Source organism: Urocampus carinirostris, chromosome 5, assembly GCF_059441175.1.
Source record: "Urocampus carinirostris isolate Australia breed hairy pipefish chromosome 5, RoL_Ucar_1.0, whole genome shotgun sequence".
NCBI lineage: Eukaryota > Metazoa > Chordata > Actinopteri > Syngnathiformes > Syngnathidae > Urocampus > Urocampus carinirostris.
In genome coordinates this window covers 26,579,252-26,600,000 of record NC_142353.1, presented here as the reverse complement: position 1 = coordinate 26,600,000, position 20,749 = coordinate 26,579,252, and the positions used below count along the sequence as shown (strand labels likewise).

Genomic DNA, 20,749 nt, shown 5'->3' with positions numbered 1-20,749 from the left:
TGATTTTAGTGTAAAATATGGCATTTAGGTTTATAATATCTGTAAAAAAATAAAAGCTTTTACTTAACAGATTTAATCTATTACGGGTTCCTTTTTGAAAGTAACCCAGCGAGAAACGAGGATTCACTGGAATTTACTTGAAGGCCAGGGAATATAAGGGTTTTTCAAAATAGTTATTCCATGAAGTTATCACATTGAAAATGACAATCTTTACCTATATAATTTTTATAATGCAGTTTTTAAATAAATGTTGAATATATATTTAAAAAAAAAACAGGTTATTCGAGGGTAAAATTAATCAATGGCGGCCATAAAAAAAATGTTTACTAAAGAGAGCAGTACTGAGATAAAAACCTAATAACATAAGAAAATGTGCCAACACGTGCGCTTTATGCTACACGTAGAACCACTTTCAGAACTTACGTTTCTAAAGAAACTTTGTTGTCCAAAAGACGCCTTAAACAAAGTGAAATTAGGTTGTACGTGTGCTTATTTCCTGTTCTAAGTGTCACGCCTGATCCTACTTTTTTTTCGCCAATCTTCAACTCGCATTTTTCACGTTCTGCGTCATGACGTCAGAACCACGTACACCGGGTGTGTAATGTGGCGTTGACTCACCGTCAAAATGGTAGGCATATTTTGGTTTTTGAATTGCATCGTTTAGGAAAATGGTGCGTTTGGATGTTATTTAAAACGTCCATGTGCAACCAAAGAATTGTTGGAGGCACATCGAGATGCAAAAGTACACATTTTCTGCCCAGGAAGGGAATATGTTACTATAGTAGCGGGCTAGCGTTAGCTATGATGCTAAAACGGCTAGCTAGTAAGTACAAGTAAACATTGTGCTGCTTTTATGAACAGATCTAACAAAAATGGCCACATACTGACTCACTTTGTGTAACAGAGCATTTTTCTAGCTTATTTTTTGTAGGTAGCTCTCCAGCACTCTTATGCGCACTATGCCACGTAGCTTCAAGAAATTCTTTGAGGACGCTTGCAACATAAGACCACAGTTGGATGTGCTTTTTCTATAATATAGGTGTAACTTTGATCCATTGTAATATTGTCAAGTTTTTCATTAAGTAAACATATATTTAATCTGAATATGACATTAATCCTTTCTAAAGATTGGATCGCAAATTAAATTGATGTATAGCGAGGGGAAATAAATCTGCCATTGCGTTCCAAACCACCAGTACCTCAGATAAAAACACTAATATAACAATAGTTGATAGTTAAGTCCTACTTATGTGTAGTAAATGTACATTCGATCACAAAACATGAGAATTAAATCTACATGTGAAAGAAAAATGAAATTGTTTTTACCTTGGGTGTGATGTGACTTTAGCTGGTCGGGTGGAGTAGTGGGTGGATGCATAGAGAAGGAGACTGCCACAGCGAGAATTATAATGCACTCAAAAGATTTTCTTGTTTCAATTACCACCTTATTCTAATTTAAGTTCTGATTGTGGATTGGGCACGGCAACGCAACTTAGCAGGGGACCAATTCAAGTGTATTCTTTGTTCATCTTGAAACCGGCAAGCGGTTTATCCACGGTTATTCTTCTCTCTTAAGCATCAATGCAGGCCTTCTGACCCAAAGCCAAAACAATCGAAGTAAGTTACACAAGATTCTGGGGTTTAAAAAGAGAGAGAGAAAGGCATGTTGGGTGGTACTTTAGCCAACAGCATATCAGCATTTTTGCAATCATTGTGTTTTGTGATCATGGTGACGATGACTGAAAAACACCATCATTTTCATAATGCAGTGATGAAAACCAATAGTTAACCTGCATTTTTGAGCTTGACTAATTGCAGACAGGTATCTTTGAGATGTTACTCTACTTGGGTACAAAGACCCTAACGTTTTTGGGCAGGCAAATTCATTTTTGTTGAAGTCACAGTGGTAATATGCCATAAAAAGGGGCCTAAAAAGATCTTATTCCATACCATGAAGTGAAAATGTCACAAGGCGGGGATGCCATATCCTGAAGGTCTACTGTATTTTGAAACGTCTCTTGCTTACTTGCTTCTTTGCAGTCAGCGATTTTCAACTTCCAGTCTCTGCTCACGGTTATTCTTCTCCTGATCTGTACCTGTGCCTACATCAGAGCGCTGGCTCCAAGCCTGCTGGACAAGAATAAGACTGGGTATAATATGTTTATGTTTATAGTTGCTCTGTAAAAACTATGGCATAATTAGAAAAAAACAGATGCATATAACTCACAATAACTCCCACACTGTAGGAGTTAGTTTATCAAAATTGTTCATCATTAGTCTCTGACTTGGATAATAAATATTTTAATTTAGATATATATGTTTCTATCTAAATAAATGCTTGACCTCTACCTTGCTCTTTTTCTAAAGTTTGTTGAGGGCAACAGTACAGACGCTACCCTACTTACGAACTGGATTATCGTTAGTAAATTGAATATGGTCGTAAGTTGCTTCTGTGCTATATTTTGTATGTTTAAGATTTATATAAGTATGTTTAAGGCTTGTTTAAGTAACCTGTATTTTTTTGTACTAAAAAAATAAAACATTTTTTAAAATACTATGCACTATAAAGATAAAGTTTAACTTACTTTTGGAAGATGGGCCTCAAGAGTTGGGCAACTTCCTCCTTCGTGGTAGAAAGTGGACGAAAAAAAACGATCCAACCATTTTCTCAACCGCATCAAGCTTTCTTATTCCACTTTCATTTCAAAAGAAACTGCTGGCCTCTTCCTTACACTTTACACCAACCATATTGAATGGATGCACGAGATATTAAACAATAAAAATGTCAACGTTCTTAGCGCGCTGGAGATACAGTATGGAATGTTTACACACGAACTAGGAAGAGAAAGCAGATTTCTTCTTCAGGGTGGATGCTGGGTGACCTCTCACAGCGCCACATGGCGGTAGCGGCAAAAAGAAGCACTACAGTAATGTCCGGTACTCTGACAAAATTGCACACAGTACAAAAGCTAACTTACAACAATGTCAGGATATTTTTCGACATCCCGAAAAAAAATGATCGGATCTACCCTTTTGCGTAAGTCGAATGGTCGTAAGTAGGGGAGCGTCTGTATTGTAGAACAAAAACAAAGAAAAATGAAGAGATGGGCGCACATCGATCAAGTGTACTTTTTATAATTGTTTTTGTTGTCTTTTAGGGTTTTGGGGATTTTCTGGAAATGCGCCAGAATAGGTAAGACCCCTTTTATTGCACGACTCAATTCCATGTTTTGTTTTTGTTTGTTTTCATGTTTGGTTTAGTTTTATTGATAACACCAAATTATTTTTCTTTTCAAGTACTCCTCTCATCACAGCTTCATGGTCAGATTTTATATTATACAAGCGTAATGGCCTGGCCATTGTCAGCCAATCTTTATACCGTATATCTTATTAATTCATTTTTTTAAATACTTTTTTGAAAATTATATTTGTGTTGTTATTTCATGATTATTTTTTTCTTATTTTAGGAGTAAACAATAATAAAATAAGAAGGAAAACCAACATAATGTCCATTTAAATAAAGTATAGTATTTTATACTGATTTTTATATAATTTGTATTTACTTATTTCTATAAACATTTAGATACGAAATAACAATGAACATAAAAATATTAAAAAATAACTAAATGTAAAATGATAGAAATGTTCATTTTTATCAAAATTACTAATTTTTATAATTTTTCACTATAAGGCAGATAAAATGTAAATATTATTCATAAATGAAAATAGGAATATGAAAAACGAAATACGTTTCACAAAAATATCTAAATAGCCAAATGAGCATCTATTTTTCTTATGTTTTGTTACACCAATATAAGAAACCTAATTGTAGTCTTTAAAAAAGCCAATTTTTTTTTTTTATTGTTTTGGGGAGGAAAAGTAATCCCAAGTAATAGCAAATTTACATGATCAATTTCGATAATACTGAAATGTCGTAAAATAGTAATTAAGATACAAAAAAACTAGCTTATTTACCTGCTAATGGGAAAACACTGTTCCAGCAGTTAAACAAAAGGGAAACAAGCCATGTGATTTTCCATCATTATTCTCATATTTTCAAACATGCAGTTAAATGCAATTTCAAAGTAAGTTAATTGTTGCATGACTGTGTAGGAATTGAGATTTTCCTTTTTTTATCAGGTGAACGTAAAAGTCCGTGGGTGGCGTGCTGCTGCATCATCATGGCGTTTAGTATACTTTTCCTTCAGTAAATTTCCTAAAAGGAGAGCAAAACGTGCATCGAGAACAACATGGCTGGACACTTACCGATATTGCGGTAGCACAGAGAGACGATCGGTCGCTTTTGGGTCGAGGAAAAAAAGAGGAAGATGTCCTCAATTCGTCCGGTGCCGTTGAGGTCTGTTCTTTCATACCTGTGGAGCAACATGGCAGAGAATCGGCGTTCTCAAATCAATGTCTTAGTGACATCATTCCATCAAACCTTTTAGGGGTTTTTTCATATCGGCAATGTATATAAATGATAATAAATGAGTGCCACACAAATGGTAGAGTATTTCCTTGATTTAATAGTTACGCTGATCTATTACCAAACATTTATTAGTTAAGCTGATCTATTACCAAACATTTATTAGTTAAGCTGATCTATTACCAAACATTATAGTGCCACTTAAAGTATTACCCACCTTCCCCTTTTTTAGCATGTTTATCACTCACAAAAGTCTCAGATCATCATACCAAATTTATTATTACACAGAGACAACCCAATTGAATACAAAATATTGTTTTAAATTGTAATTTGATTTATTCAGGCACAAAAAAAAACCCCTATCTGGCCTATGTGAAAAAGTATTTGCCCCCTGAACTTAGTAGCAAGTTGGGCCACCTTGGCAGAGAATAGAAATCAAACGTTTACGATATTCGGTATTGAGTCTTTCACAGCGCTGTGGGGCAATGTTGGCCCACTCTTTGTAAAATTGTTTCAAATCAGGAGGGTTTTATTGCATGAACTGCCAGTTTAATGTCACCACAGCAACTCAATTGGATTTAAATCCGGACTTGTAGTTGGTAATTCCAGAACCTTCATTTTGTTGCTTTTGGAGTCATTTAAAGGTCACAAAGCCATTTCCAAGGCTGTAGGGCTCTAGCAAACAGTGGCAAACCTTGGAACAACGGTTCACCCAGGAGTTTCAAATAGAATAGAATAGAACGCTTTCATTGTCATTACACAAACCCTCACTGAAATTCAAAGCTGCCTCATACAAAAGTACCTCAAAAACATCCAAGAAACTAAAGGCCCCGCTGACCTTAGGTTCAGTGTTCATTACTTCAAAAAAGACACTGGCCAAAAATACATCCATAGGAGAGTTCCCAGGTGAAAACCACTGATCGTCACAAAGGAACAAAAAGAGTCATCTAACATAACATTTGCCTAAAAGCATCTTGATTATACTCAAGACTTTTGGAGAAACATTCTGTGGAGCGATGAGTAAAAAATTGAGCTTTTTCGAAAGTGTGCAACCTGTTACATCTTGCATAAAAAATAGCACCGAATTTAAAAAAAAAAAGATCATGATGCCAACACTAAAGCGTGGTGGCAGTGAGGTGGTCTGGGGCTGCTTTGCTACATCAGGACCAGGACAACTTGCTGTGATTGACAGAATAATTATTTCTGCTGTTTACCAAAAGATCCTGAAGGAGATCACCTGGCCATCAGTTTGCCCTCAAATGGATCATGCAGCAGGACTATAATCCGAAACACACCAGCAAGTCCACCTCAGAAAGGCCCAAAAAACAAACAAAATGAAGGTTCTAGAGTGTCCAAGTCAAAGTCAGGATTTAAATCCAATTGAGATGCTGTGGTGTGACTTTAAAAGGGCAGTTCATGCTAGAAAACCCTCCAATATGGTAGAGTAGAAACAATTTTGCAAAGTGGAGTGGGCCAAAATTCCTCCACAGCATTGTGAAAGACTCATTACCAATTATCATAAACATTTAATTTCGGTTATCGCTGCCAAAGGTGGCTCAACTTGCTATTAAGTTCAGGGGGCATTTACTTTTTCACAGATAGGTTTGGATTGTTTTGTTCCTTAATAAATAGAATTAACATTCCAGACTGCATTTTTTATTTCTTTGGGTTGTCTCCTTGTGATATTAAAATTGGTTTGATGATTGGAAATCTTTGTGAGTGATAAATATACAAAAAGAACAGTCATCAGGAAAGGGTCAGATACGTTTTCATGGCATTGATGACTGTCCACTATCTTGCTGCTAGGGGTACTAAAAAATTTCAAAGGAAAAAGTTTGTTTTGGTCATTTTGAGTCACCATAGTCTGTCTTTTTCTTTTAAGCTCTTGTTTTCGGTTGCAGTAAACCATACAGTGACGTTTGGTTGTCAAATAATACACAAACAGTTTAACTGAAGCCTCTGTGTAAAATGTTGCCTTTTTAAAATTATATTTTGCTCAATCTTATTCATTTGCAAATGTGTTTATGGACTGTTTTTACTTCAATAAAAATACAATTCTGCACATTTATTTTGGTGTATTAAGTTCTCTAGAAAAAAAAAATCATACAGTGTGAGCAAAATTGTATTTTCTTGTTTTTCCCCGTAAAAATATATTCCAATATTTTAACTAATGTCACGTACATGATAGTTAAAAAACTACAATGCACCTGTAAAACAGTACCTACATTTAAAAAAAGAATTTACAACTGAAATGGAGTTGGTTAATAATTCTTTCCCATACCGCTAGAGAGTGCCAGTGTAACAGATTTAACAGACTTTCGAGATATAGTGCCTCAAAGTATTTATTGTTTCACCTCAAAATAATTAAGCACATTTTACGTTTGTTGTTTTTTTTTAGCACAAAGTACTCGCATTTGAAACATCTTTATTCGAATTATATTATTTTAATTCAAAGATATTTTAAATCACACATAAAACGAGCAAATGTCAGTTGGTGCAAAATGTTTTCCAACTAGACGTTATACACTACAGGTATAGTACAAGAGACCAACATTTAATTTTGTTTTCAGTTAGAAATATATATGAAACCCAAAAGTAAAGCAAAATGTATTCCCCATTGAAAAACATTATTTTAGAATCATTCAACACACAGTTAAAAAAAAATGTAATAACATTTAAATAGTATAAAGAACAAGTATCCAGAAATACAGTGTAATAAGAAAGCTGAACATGAGCAAAATTATTTACCAGTGAAATAATACACATCTATATAAATTGCAGGGTTTTTTTTTTTAGTCTTTAAATATTCTTGCGTCAGTCAACTATACCAAGATTGACAACTACTTATATTTTGTTTTGTTTTAAGTAAAACAATATAAGACAAAAAAATAAACAAATCATCTGCTAATGTAGAAAAATATTAATTTTTACATGAAGCAAAATAAAAACTTGCTTATGCTTAAAAATAATTTAATTAAGTGTTAATTTAATTAAGTGTTAATTTCTTGTTAGTAAAAGAAGTTTTTCAATATGTGGTGCTAAAACTCGACATGAAATAATTTTTAGCACTAGCAGATCTCTCTTTTTCTCTTTCCCTCTTTTCTCTCCTTTTCTCCTTTTTTGTCTCTCCTTCTCAGTATCTCTCCCTTTCTCCTTTCTGTCTCTCTTTTATTCCTTCCTTTCTCTTTTTTTCTCTTTTTTTACCTTTTCTTCTTCCCTTTCTCTCACTTTCTCTTTGTTTCTTTTTCTTTCTTCCTTTCTTTGTTTTTGTCTTTCTTTCTGTCCCTCTCTCTGTTTCAAGTCAAGCCATGTGTATTTGTATAGCCCTCAATCACAAGGAGTCTCTAAGGGCTGCAAAAACTATTGCTAACTAAAGACTATTATTACACCATCCCCTAAACTAAAACCCACATGAGGGAAAGGAAAAACTCAAAAACTTCAACATGAGGAAAATGAAGAAACATTGAGCAGAGACTGCACATGAGGTAATCCCCCTACCAGTATGACCAGGCTGCAACGGAGGTTGCAATAACAAATAATACATAGAGATTGTTAACATAAGTATAGGTTAGTCTGGCCCCTGTGAGATGTTTTTTTTTCTATAATGTAGCCGCCGAGCTTCAATGAGTTGGACACCCCTGTCTTAACGTGTGCTGTTATTTTTCCCCATGAGCTATGAGTTAAACTGCTTTTAATAGTTGTTCCAGAAGTCCAATTCCTTTTTCTAGTCTTAAAATTGTCACATTCTTACATCAGTCAACGTGCAAGTAAACGTGCAGATAAATCAACGGATAACAAGTACTCCAAGACCAATATTTACTCTTTCCCATGTAGTCACAAGATTAAAATAAAGAAAACGTGTTGACTCGCTCACCTCAGATCGTCTAATGCCTGATAAGGGGTCCTGAGCGGCCACTTTGGGGCCCGAAAGGGTCGAGTTCAAGTGAAGCCTCCGGGAAAGACGCGATTATCAAGAAGCAGGAAGAAGCTCTTGAGCATTTTTTTTTCTATCCCGGGTCGGAACAGATAACAAATGTCAAGCGAGGAGCTAATTGTTTTCGCTACTGATGAAAGCGAAAAGATCTGGAAGTTTCCATCAGTCTTTACCGAGAGTAAAATATAATAAATTAAAAACCCTATTGTTGTTGGGTTTTTCTTTTGTTTTTTTCAAATTGCACAGAATTTAGTGTTTTTTTTTAATTTTTCAATAATTGCACTGCACCCTGTAAAATGAGAAAATAGAATAAGATTATTCAAAAATTGTAAGACAAGAATAAATTGAGTTGAAATATCCATTGACGTTTTTGGCAGAATGAGAGCCATGAGGAACGGCAAGAAGCACTTGAGAGTACGGCAGTTGAATAGTCACTTCACCCAAAATTCCAACCCTTTACAATCCTTGAAAACACAACATTAAAATTCCTGCATTTTCAAGGATTTCAAGCACCTGTAAATACTTACGACCACGGCCTACCAATGCTCATTTTTACAAGCACTGCAGCACATCGCAGCCCGGCAACGCTTCTGTTAATTTTGCCTGCCAGCCGGCACGGCAATCTACCTCTACACTCAGTACAGCAGACCCCAGAACATGGCATCCCTGTTTTATGATGTTATCACTAAACGATGTGGAATACTATTTTTTTCTATTCCTCTTTACAGTATTTTCCACACTATACCACATCAACAACAACTTAGTTCACATACCCCAACACTCTTTAGTGTTTATGCCTAAGACGAGTTAAGTCTCATAAATGCCTCTCTGCTTAACCACAGAATTCTAATACAGACACAATATAAAATACTGGTCTGCTATTGGTTCGAGTCACATCGTGATAAAAATGCCCACATGCTATTGGCTCAACTTCATTGAGTTCAGACTCTCATGAACTTATACAATACTGAATTTTTTTTGTACTATTTTCTCACTTTGAATCCAAAGCTTGGAGTGATGCTAAAGGGAGAAGCAAAAACATGTTAACTTGGAAACAAAGTCTCCAGGTATGAAGAAATACAAACAAGGTTACCCAGCTAAATTACTTGGCCGTAACCAATCGACGATCGGGAACCTTCTAAGGCAGAGGAGCCGGGCCAGGAGGAAAAAAGTTATTGATTTGATATTTTGCCATCTGCCTATTGATTCTTGAGGCTGATACATCTGGGGGGAAATGTAAATGTAGTTGGATTAATTTCACCAAATTGGTTTTGAAACAATCAGAATTAAAGTTTAGTAATTCTAATCTAATTAGTCCCTGATTTTAAACACACTTTTTTTAAGCTCTGAAAAGTTTTTTTTCCCTATGGAAATTGATTAAAAAAAAATCTTGATAAATCAATTTGTGATTAGTCAAGTCATTTTTATTTGTATAGCCCTTAATCACAAATAGTCTCATAGGGATGCACAGGTTATTGCAAAACAGACTATTATTACAGACTATTGTTACACCATCCCCTGATGTAAAACCTACACGAGGGCAAGGAAAAACTCAAAAACTTAAACATGAGGAAAATGAAGAAACCTTGAGAAGGGACCGCACATAAGGTCATCACACTACACAGCATTATCTCCAGACAGAAGAGCAGTTTCAGTGACAGACTGCTGTCACTGTCTTGTACTACGGACAGACTGAATAGATCTTTTCTTCCTCATGCCATGAGGCTCTTAAACTCTACCCGGCAGAGTAAAATCCCACATTAAACCACACCCCCTACATTGCATATTACCGAATTTTATTGCAATATGTATTCTGTGTAGCACTATTTAGATATTCTATATAACACGCTACAGTGGGCATTTGCACGTCACATTGGGTATTTGTATATTGTATTCTTTTTGCTTTATTATTGTATTGTTCTCAGCTCAGGGATGCTGCTGGAAATGTGAATTTCCCTGCGGGGATGAATAAAGTATCTATCTATCTATCTATCCATCTATCTATCTATCCCCCTTCCAGGATGACCACGCTGCAATAGATGTTGCAATAACAAATAATACACATATATTGTCAACAAAAAATATAAGTTATTCATATGCTAAAAAAAAATCCAAATACAGAAAAATGAAGCTGGCCATTTGAATGTCAGCCTTGAGTGCAGTACACATTAATCCTTCACGTGACACGCGGGCCATAGTTTGCCCACCCCTGTTCTAAGAGCATGACAATCCTCGCAGGTGTAAGTTTTAAAACCAGTTTCCTTTTTTTCTTCATTTTCCTCTTGTTGAGGTTTTTCCTTGTCTTCATGTTGTTTCCAGATCAGGGGATGGTGTAATAATAGTCTGAAATAATAGTCTGTGCAATAACCTGTGCAGCCCTTTGAGACTCTTTGTGATTAAGGGCTATACAAATAAAAAAGACTTGACTTGACTTTTAATTTACCGACAACTCCCCGTTCTGTTCTGCATCCACCCGCTACTCCGCTGTACCAGCTCAAGTCACATCACACCAAACGTCAATAAAACATTGTTTTACGCCATTTTGTTAACATTTTTTAAATTATATATATAACATTTTAGTGTTTTATCAGGGGTTTCGGGGGTTCAGAATGCATTATCTGATTACCAAGGGTTTCTATGGCCCACCAGCCAAAAATTTCACCTTATAAACCCCACTTCAGAACATATTCATGTCTTATTTCGGGGTTCCTCTGGAGTTTCTTTCATCACACAGTTAAAGACAAAAAAAAGACAAGAAGTGAGCATTTTTTCTCTTTATTTTACAATAAGAAGATGAAGGCAGAATCACAAGTAACACTCAACTTTGTCAGCTTCTCTCACGCATGCACACTCGCACTCGAGGCATGCACAAGTCACATTCAGATGCAATTTTGATACTTTTGATATTTTTCACAGTGATCCACAGAGTATTAGTAGACATAGCCTGGGTGGGAGGAAAACGTATCACGATACAGTCGTTGTCTTGATACCTGTGCACGTTGTTCTTGCGTCAGTAACGAAAAGCAATATCGGGTTTTGTTCCTATCTTTTGATTACAGAAGCATAACTGATTAGCGATACCGTTGATACAGTTGATAGTTATCCGGCTGTACATTCTGGTTAACGTAAATATTTCAGATAATTTGAATATGTTATCTTATTATTATTATTGGATAGCATGAGCAATTGTTGGGTTTCTCGGATATATCACACAAATGTATCAGGATATTGGTAATGTATCACAAGGTATCAATTTAAAGGGGAAGTCAACCCACAAGTCTGATTAGCGATCCTGATAATACAGAGATATTAATCAAGACTTCACTTTAGCATAGTTATGATTTTTTATTTCTGAAATTTATATCATACAAATTGTATTGTGGTACCATAGGCAATGTATCACAACGGTGTCAATTTAAGGGGGAAGTCAAACCAATATTCTGCTTAGCGATACTGTCGATACAGTGATATTTTGACTTTATTTTCTTTAATGTATTTATCATCTTTTTTTACAAATGTGATCATTTTTTTAATATCACACGGATTGTGATATTATTGGCAATTTGTCACAATGGTAGCAATTTAAAGGGGAAGTTAACCTACCAGCCTGATTAGCAATTCTGTCCATACAGGGATATTCATCCGATTGTAAATTCTCTGTATCATAGATATCGTCATATTTTATTTACGATTTTTTGCAATCCGTTTTTCATACTCTTGATACAATGAAATTAATTTGACTGTACATTTCTTATCACTAATTTGGGCATTTTTGCACGTATTGTATCTTGATATTACAATGGTATCAATCCAAAGAGGAAGCCAACCCAGTTGTCTAACTACCAATACTGTTGCTACAGTGATATCTATTTAACTGTACATTCTCTTTACCATAGATATCGTCATCTTTTATTTCTGAATTTTCCGTTTGTTTTTTTATTATTGGCAATGTATCACATTGATATTATCTTAAAAGGGGAAGTCAACCCACTAGTCTGATTAGCTTGCCGTTAATACAGTGATATTTATGCTAATGTACATTCGCTTTAACATCGATATTTTCATATTTCCCCCCCAAAATTTTCAGGTTTTGATTTCATTATTGAATGGCAATGTATCACATTGGTATCGATACAGTGATATTTGTCCGAATGTGTATTTCCTTTAGTGTCATCTTTTTTTCCGACTTTTTTCGTTTTGTATTCTTGTTCATTATCGGATGGCAGAATCACTAGTTGATTCTTTCGATACATCACACAATTTATAATGTGATATTAGTGGCAATTTATCACAATGGTATCAAGTCAACCCACTCGTATCTTTAGCGATACTGTTAATACAGTGATATTTATCCAAATGTACATTCGCTTTAAAATAGATATTGTCATGTATTTCCCAAAATTGTATTCAGTTTTTGTATTATCGAATGACAATGTGTCGCATTGATATCGATATAATGATATTTTTTCCAAATGTGCCTTTACTTTAATGTGGATATCGTCATCTTTCTTTCTCTTGTTTTGTTTTCTTAATCATTATCGGATTGCATAATCAATAGTTGATTCTTTCGATATATCGCACAATTTATAATGTGATATTGTTTCACAATGGTATCAATTTAGAAAGGGAATTCAACCCACTCTTCTGTTTAGCAATATTGTTGATACAGTGATATTTATTTGAATGCAAATTCTCGCGACCATGGATATTGTCCTCTTTTAGTTCTGATTTTCTTTTTTTTTTTTTACTTATGGGCATATTATCATATTGGTATCAATTTAAAGGGGAAGTCAACCCAAAAGTCTAATTTGCCTACTGTTGAGACAGTCATTTATCTGTTCTTTTCCCCTTTAACATATGGATCTTAATTTTTTTTACAGATAGTATTGTGATAGTCTTACGAATTATTGGATGGCATTCATCAGTCATTGATTTTTTCGCACAATTTCTATCGTGATATTATTGGCACTTTATCACAATGGTATCAATCTAAAAGGGAAGTAAACCCTTATTCTAGACACAGAATATTAATGAGTGTTTTGTTGGGAAAATACAAAACCAGCAGCAAAATCCGCCTGATTTATTTTCTCTATGTAGCCGGGCGGCGGCCATTTTGCAACTTGTCAAATGAAAAGATAACAGTCCTTGCTTTCTAATTGGTCATTATTTATACGACTAATTTACATGATCTTAAAATCATAAAAGTTATTCGAAACCAGCTTGTGGTTGTTTTAACTTGTCCACCATTACAGTACAATAAAATAGATTTATCGTGAGTGTTTTCTTCGTTTTTGTAAACATTGCATGAGAGGTTAATTCTTAACAGTATCGTGAAAGGAAAGGCATATTAGTTCAACGCACACGATAATGATTAAAGATCCAATGTAAACCTTGAGTACAAGCTACCCTTCATCGTTCACAGTGGAACGGCGTGTCCTTGAACGTAGCGCCAGCTCCTCGGGAAAATGGCCGTCCTCCTGTGACAATATTGTTTGGTCAAATAGCCAAACTCCTTTTTCGGTCAGACCTGACGCAACGAACAAAACAATGGTTAGAAAAATGAATTGAGTGGATTAAAGATGTACTTTGTCTTATACAAAATACAAAAAAGCTTAAAAAAATTGGATGAACTTGCGTAATGCTGCATGAAGATATACAAGCACGTACACGCTCAGCTTTAAGTGGTGCTCAAGCAACTGCCCTTCTGGTCCAGACTGTAAATTCATTTTTGTTTTTTAAATAATAAATAATGACTAAAAGTATAAAGAGACAAAAGGTTTCTCTTTAGACAGTTAATTTAATTTTTTTGGGATGGAATTGCTGACAGGAGAATCAGAATATATAAGCTCGTGGACACTTAGCTTTAGGTGGCTCCTGCCTCTCTGCTCCAAACAGAAAAGTAAGTTTTCCACTGATTTCTATTTTTTAGTTTAAATTAGTTTTAAAAGTAGTTGTGACGCCCTTTATCACAAAAAGTCTCAAAGGGCTGTACAAAGCACAACAACAAAATAACTACCAAAATATAACATCAGCTATATAAAATATTTTTGCAGGAATGGAAATATGTCATACCTGTCAACCTGTACGTTTTTGCCATACAAAGTACGTTTATTATGCATTTTAAGACATGTACGACATACAAGAAAATCTGTACAGAAAAACGCAAATTTGTCAATTATGGATACCATCCGGCATACAACGACTATCACGAAACGGCAAATCAATCAAGTCTAACGAGTTTGCCGCGGTAGCCTCTATCTCGATATCGGGTTTTTTCGTTGCAAACGAAGCAAGCGGTTTGATGCTTGTGTGCGCATGCGTCTGCCGCCTGGAGACTTCCCATCATGCATCATTCCGAAAAAAAAAAAATATATATAGTGTAAGATTATTTTGTATTTTATAAGGGAAAATACGACAGTTTGTACGGGCACGGAGCCGTGGAAGTTGACATGTATGATATGTTGAGCAAAATATGGAAAAAATAAATACAGTATGTTACTTGGTTTACATAGAATTCAAATGCCAAATATGGTTAGATAAATGATAATAATATTGTAATGTAAAGTTCATATTCAGGTAAAAAACGGAATGGGAGCTAAAAAGCTAGCTAAAATAGTAAAAAAAACAGATCAAATGTTAGCTTGCAAAAAATAGAAAAACCTAGCATGCTAATTAGCTAAAAATGTACGAAAAAAGTAGCTGTGTGTGTGTGTACGCCTGATATAAATCGGTGTATTGACCCGTCAAGTTGCTTTCTCTGGCAAAATGAAAGCCATGACGGATGGCAAGAAGCACCCCAGCGGTCAGACTTGAATGAGCATTTGAGTTGAATCACGTCTCAATAACCACGACAGAATAATATAACTACCACTTTATAACATGGTGATTAATTCCTGTGCGATGGGCAATCTTCTAAGCCATATTTGGAATTGTATTCCTTTTGATGAAGACAGAAGACGGCAATGTTTATCTGAAGACAAACGGAGGGTGCTAAGTCACAACATAGGTTGCCCTCAAAGATTTGCAGCAAACATTTTTTACATCGTATATGTGCTGTATTTCCGAGCAAGTTTATGTTGAGTAGGTACAAGTTACGTCAAAGACACTCAATATTATGAGTTAGCTAGTGCTAACTAGCTAGGTTGATGTTTTAATATTGCTATTTTTCATAAATCATCGAAAAGTTTGTATTAATGGGACAGGATGATAGATTCTGGTGTACCTTTGATGATTATCACTGTTATTGAAAAGCTGTTGTCATATTTTTTAACAGAATATTTAATGAAATATATTTCACATAAAAGGTACACAGGAATACAAGGGGAATTCATTTTAAAAAAAATTACCATAAGAGCATGGGTGGCATATTCAAGTCAGAAAACATACAAAATTATTTCATAAAACCAACATTTCGAATTGTATTTATCATATTTTCCTGTCTATAAGACACACCTAATTACTGTATAAGCCTCACTTTAACATTTCTGGCAATTTTTATTTTTTTATCTGTATTGCAGTCCAGAAAATACAGTACTTAAAAGTCAATGTTGGGCCGTGAGGGCCTGCAAGGGGTCCTCTCTTGGCCTAAAAAATACCTGAATCAAGTTATGGTAATTAAATTTTGTCCATCAATACAATTCCAAATTGTCTGTCAGCTTCCTTTTATTGTTTACTCCTGGTTGCACTGCTTCCAAACATCTGCTTTCATATTTAAACATTTAACTAATCAAATTTCCACCATTTCTTGTTGCTAGGCTCAGAATTCTACCCGGAAGCCTTCAGGATACGATTTGCAGGCTCTGGCCCATATAATCAGTCTTGGAGAGAGCAGTTGGTGTAGCCAATCAAAAATGGGGTCCGAACGGAACGTCACCAGTTTCACAAGTGTGACTGTCCTCGTGGCTAGGGGGCGGTAATCTACCAACAGCCGTTGAACAAGGAAATAATATGGTTGTGTTGATACAATAGCTAAATGTTAGACAACTCCGAACTGAGCAAGCGGTAAAAGGTTTTGTCCGCCACTTTCAGCGTAGAGGTAAGATGTTATGCCTGAACCCAATTCTGAACTGATCTAAACTTTGGCCAGTCGAGGCTAAAATGTTAATCATGTCAATCAAGTCTGGCCGAGCTCCTTGTTCCCTTTTTCAAAATTTAAATAATGCCCTTATTATGGTTGTAGTATTTATACAGACTTTTAAAACTTGGATTTCGTTACAAAAGACTGGCGCAGGGGACCCTCACCCTCTCCTGCTCAGTCTGAGCTCCCAGAGGGGGCCGCGTTCATGGCTCCGCTTTTGGACCATTTGGCAAAATCACATCCTCCCCACTCACAAATACGCCACACCACTGTTAAAAGTAGTTACATTACGCTACAAAGTAGTATTTTGGTGTGCAGTGGTTTGTGTATACTTACTTTCCTGAGGCACTGGTTAAATCTGAGTCCAGCCTGGACAGAAAAAGATTAGGTTAATAAGGTTAATGAAGTGAAAGGTTATTTTGGGTTGTTGGATTAGTAGCTGTGTCCATTGAACAGGATTTGTAGTAGTAGTATTTTTGAATTGAACACAAAAGATTCGCATGACATTTTGGATGCGACAAAAGCAGGAAACATGGCTGCAAAAACAAGGGAAGGGATTACACACACCCTTTAACAAAAATGATAAAGTTGAATAGAAGGGGGGAAGAAAATAGAAAGAGGACAGAGGGTAGAGAGAAGAAGAAAGTAGAGAATAGTGGAGACTCTCCTCAAGAGAGTGAGAGAGTTGCTCAATACACAGAGAGGGAAAGAGCTAAAGAGACCGAGAACTATTTATAGGGGATAGAGAGTCTGGAGAGAGATAGTTGGGAAAAGATAAAGATAATATAAAGCGGGGAAAAGAGAGGAAGAAATAAAGAAGGGGATAGGGAAAAGATATATAACAGACAAAGAGAGAGGGAGAGAGGATAAAAAAGAGGGCAAAGAGCGAGAAATACAGAGAGGCGGGATAGAGAGGAAATAGAGAGACGGAGAGAGAGAGAGAAAAACATAGAGAGAGAGTTATAGAGAGAGCAAAAGAGAAAGAGTGAGAGAGACAGAGACAAAGAGAGGGACAAAAAGGGGAGCGAGAGAGAAAAAAATAGTAAGAGGACAGGAAGGAGAGAGAAGGAGAAAAGTGAGAATTCAGGAGAGTGAGAGTAGCTCGATACACAGAGAGGGAAAGAGCTAGAGACAGAAAACTATTCGGAGAGGATAAAGTCAGGAGAGAGATAGTGGAGGAAAGATGAAATAAAGCGGCAAAAAGAGAGAGAAATAGAGAAAGGGGCTATAGAGAAAAAACAAAGGTGAAAGAAAACTAAAACGAACAAAGAGAGCGAGAGAGAGAGGATAAAAAAGAGGGGAAAGAGTGAAAAATACAGAGGCGGGATAGAGAGGAAACAGAGATGGAGAGAGAGAGACCGAAAGAGAGAGAGAGCAGGTGAGAGAGAGAGATGGGGGGGGGGGGGGGTAGAGAAAGAAAATAGAAGACAGAAAGGAGAGAGAGAAGAAAGTAGAGAATTGAGAAGAGTGAGGCAGTAGCTTGATACACAGAGAGGGAAAAAACTAAAGAGACAGAAAACTATTTAGAGAGGATAGAGTAAGGATAGAGATAGTGGAGGAAAGATAAAGAAAGAACGATAAAACAAACAAAGAGAAAGAGGGGAAGAGAGGATAAAACAGAGGGGAAATAGCAAAAAATACTGAGAGGCAGGATATGGAGGCAGAGAGACTCAGAAAGAGATGGATTGAGAGAGAGAGAGAGAGAGAGAGAGAGAGAGAGAGAGAGAGAGAGAGAGAGAGAGAGAGAGAGAGAGAGAGAGAGAACAAGTGAAACAACGAGCAGAGAAGGCAAAGTAGTTAAAGCAATAAATGCAAAGACAGGACCTTCAACAAGTGAATGAGCTTATAGTTTGCCAGCCTAGAACGGGTGAGGGTTAGTTAGTTACAGCTAAGTTCCTTTTACCTCATGCATGCAAACGTGTTTGCCGCCCTCTGCTGGTCATACCTTGCAAGGGAACATGGAAATGAAAGCTCAAGATACAAAATTGATTTTATCAAACTATTGTCGGTGCCTGGAACCTAATTCATATGGTTTTATAAAATAATATTGAAGTTCTCCAATTTATACATGCCAAGGTAATATGAATTTCAAAATAAAACTCACTTGAGGATGCTGGGCGGAATGTGGACGTACTCCATAGGAATGATGTGTCCTAGTTCCTGCAGGCTGCTCACATATTTGATTTTGCTGCTGAACTTTGAGCTAAACACAAAACACCATGTTTAAAAATTCATTTTTATTGTAGACACCCAGGATACGGCGACTCCGCCTTACGGCAGTTCCACTTTACGGTGCGGAATAAGGTGTTTTTGGGCCCCTCTTTACGTCATTTTCTCATCTCAAATTCTAACTCGGTAGTGTTCGTATGAAGAGTTACTTCTCTACGTTGCCTATCTGTTATTGGTGGACGTCGTAAAATGTTGGTCTGTTATTGGTCGACATCATATGAAATGCTGATCCGCGATTAGTTTGCGTCGAGGCAAAATAAAAATGCCAATATGTTCCTTTCAGAATTTCTTTTGCTTTGTAAAGACTTGGCAAGGCAGTAATACAAAACTGTATGTTTTGTGCTGTATTTGTTCACTATGGTCCCAATGTTTTCAGAAATGCTAAAGGGAGAAGCAAAAACCATGGAGATTAAAACTTGCAAATATCAAGGACTATGGAGAAAAGCAACATTGGCATAACATTCCTTGCGAGTGGAAATTCTACAATCAGATGTTTTTTTTTTAACTCTGCCAACTCCTCCTTTTTCTGCATCCACCCACTACTCCACTGGACCAGCGTAAGTCATATCATTACAGAGGTATGTAAAATGTAATTTGTCCTTTACATGTACTGATGATGTTATATAATCACACATCAAGAGTACCTTCTACAGACAATTTTATTACTATCAAATTTTTATCTGGGGTGCCGGGAATTTGGAATGCATTAGCTCAGGAGGTAAAGCGCTCTTCTTGGGATCAAGAGATCACGGGTTCGAATCCTGGCTCCTCCATGTTACATGTCGAAGTGTCCTTGGGTAAGACACTGAACCCCTAATGCCACCAATAAGGCAGTAGGCGCCTTGCATAGCTGCACAGCCGCTATTGGTGTGTGAATGTGCGTGTGAATGGGTAAATGTGAAGCACGTTGTAAAGCGCTTTGGGAAGTCTTCATTAAGTTGAAAGGCACTATATAAATGCAGATCATTTCATTTCATTATCCTGGTGGTCAGCAACCTGTAGCTCTCGAGTCGCTCATGGCCCTTTAGCGCCGTCCTAGTGGCTTTTTAGAAATGTTTGGAATTGGAATAGTAATATTTTTAGACGGTTTTCTGTAGGACAAACATGACACAAACATTCTTAATGTTTTCCGATTCTTGGAATATAAAATGACTAATTTTATGAATACATTTTCCCAGGTATCCCAAAAAATGGTTTATAAAAGGCTTAATTTTTTTGCAACTCGAGAATTTTTTGTTGTTGTTGTAAAGGCTCTTTCAAAATATTGGTTGCCAAGGCTTGCATTAGATAACCAGCATATGTTTCTATCCCTCGCTATACAGCCATTTCTCTATAAGATCTCAACCTGAGAACGGATTAATGTCATATCCTGGGGGTCTAGTGTCACCGTAGAGCCGTTATAAATAGAAGAACAGCTGAGAAGGTGGAAACCTTATGAAGGGTTTGGTGATGCCAAGAAGGGTTCTGATGAACCAGGAAGGATGAACAATGATGAACATTTTCAGGTTCTTCTTTAGTCTGAAAGAAAAGAACATTATCAAGTACAGTATAGGTACCGTATTTATTTGTGTAGCGCACAACCCAACATTTTTATTACAAATTGGCGAAAAATCTTGTTTCACTTTTTCACAGCTCCAACCGAGCATTGTAAGTGACAAACGTTGTTGAAAATATGCAAAGAGGGATGGGCGCCACCAGGCTGTGCTTGCCCAAGACACACCACAGGAGATGGAGGAATCCAACCAACTAAGCACCCATTACGTTGTAAACTATGAATACCAACATAAATATACAATGTATTTAATGTCCTTCAAGGGCGGCACAGCGGATGAGCGGTTACCAGCCAACCTGTGCGGGGTTTGCGTGCTCTCCCCGTGCTTGTGTTGGTTTCTTCCTTCATTCCAAAAACATGCATGTCAGGTTAATTGACCAGTCCAAAATATCCCAAGGTGTGAATGAGCAAGCGAGTTCTGACCCAGTGTGCTAGCCTTCCTGTGCAGAGTTTGCATTGTCTCCCCGCTACCAAAAACATGCATGTCAGGTTAATTGACCGGTCCAAATTGGCCCTCGGTGTGAACGAACG

At 36.4% G+C, this 20,749-nt stretch overlaps 3 protein-coding genes across 14 annotated transcripts in view; 1 reads left to right on the top strand and 2 right to left on the bottom strand.

Moving 5' to 3' along the window:
- The window catches only part of LOC148365893 (DNA repair protein XRCC4-like), a 38,416-nt gene extending 37,850 nt beyond the window's left edge, over positions 1-566 (bottom strand). For 6 of the 7 annotated variants that reach the window (XR_015850523.1, XR_015850522.1, XM_088336357.1 and 3 more), the window contains exon 1: positions 424-566. The gene's annotated coding sequence lies outside the window, so the exon portion shown is untranslated. The remainder of the gene's footprint in view (positions 1-423) is intronic. The other variant, XM_088336360.1, reaches the window with a different exon arrangement.
- tmem167a (transmembrane protein 167A) lies at positions 468-4,503 on the top strand. Its single transcript, XM_088336361.1, has 4 exons — positions 468-628; positions 2,041-2,150; positions 3,159-3,193; positions 4,141-4,503. The coding sequence occupies exons 1-4, from the start codon at positions 626-628 to the stop codon at positions 4,209-4,211; spliced, it is 219 nt and encodes a 72-aa protein (XP_088192487.1). The 5' UTR covers positions 468-625; the 3' UTR covers positions 4,212-4,503.
- A 6,616-nt stretch (positions 4,504-11,119) lies between these two features.
- Positions 11,120-20,749, bottom strand: part of LOC148365890 (uncharacterized) — a 59,226-nt gene continuing 49,596 nt past the window's right edge. For 4 of the 6 annotated variants that reach the window (XM_088336349.1, XM_088336351.1, XM_088336350.1 and 1 more), the window contains exons 15-19: positions 20,098-20,184; positions 18,542-18,640; positions 18,341-18,382; positions 16,774-16,806; positions 11,120-13,887 (exon numbers count right to left, since the gene is read on the bottom strand). In XM_088336349.1, coding sequence (XP_088192475.1) covers positions 13,857-13,887; positions 16,774-16,806; positions 18,341-18,382; positions 18,542-18,640; positions 20,098-20,184 — 292 coding nt within the window. In that variant the 3' untranslated portion in view covers positions 11,120-13,856. Of the gene's footprint in view, positions 13,888-16,773; positions 16,807-18,340; positions 18,383-18,537; positions 18,641-20,097; positions 20,185-20,749 lie in introns of those variants that run through there. The other 2 variants (XM_088336353.1, XM_088336354.1) reach the window with 2 other exon arrangements.

Coding starts and splice junctions, on each gene's coding strand:
- tmem167a (XM_088336361.1), top strand. Junction 2,151..3,158: donor CTGGACAAGAATAAGACTGG/GTATAATATGTT, acceptor GTTGTCTTTTAG/GGTTTTGGGGATTTTCTGGA. Junction 3,194..4,140: donor CTGGAAATGCGCCAGAATAG/GTAAGACCCCTT, acceptor TTTTTTTATCAG/GTGAACGTAAAAGTCCGTGG.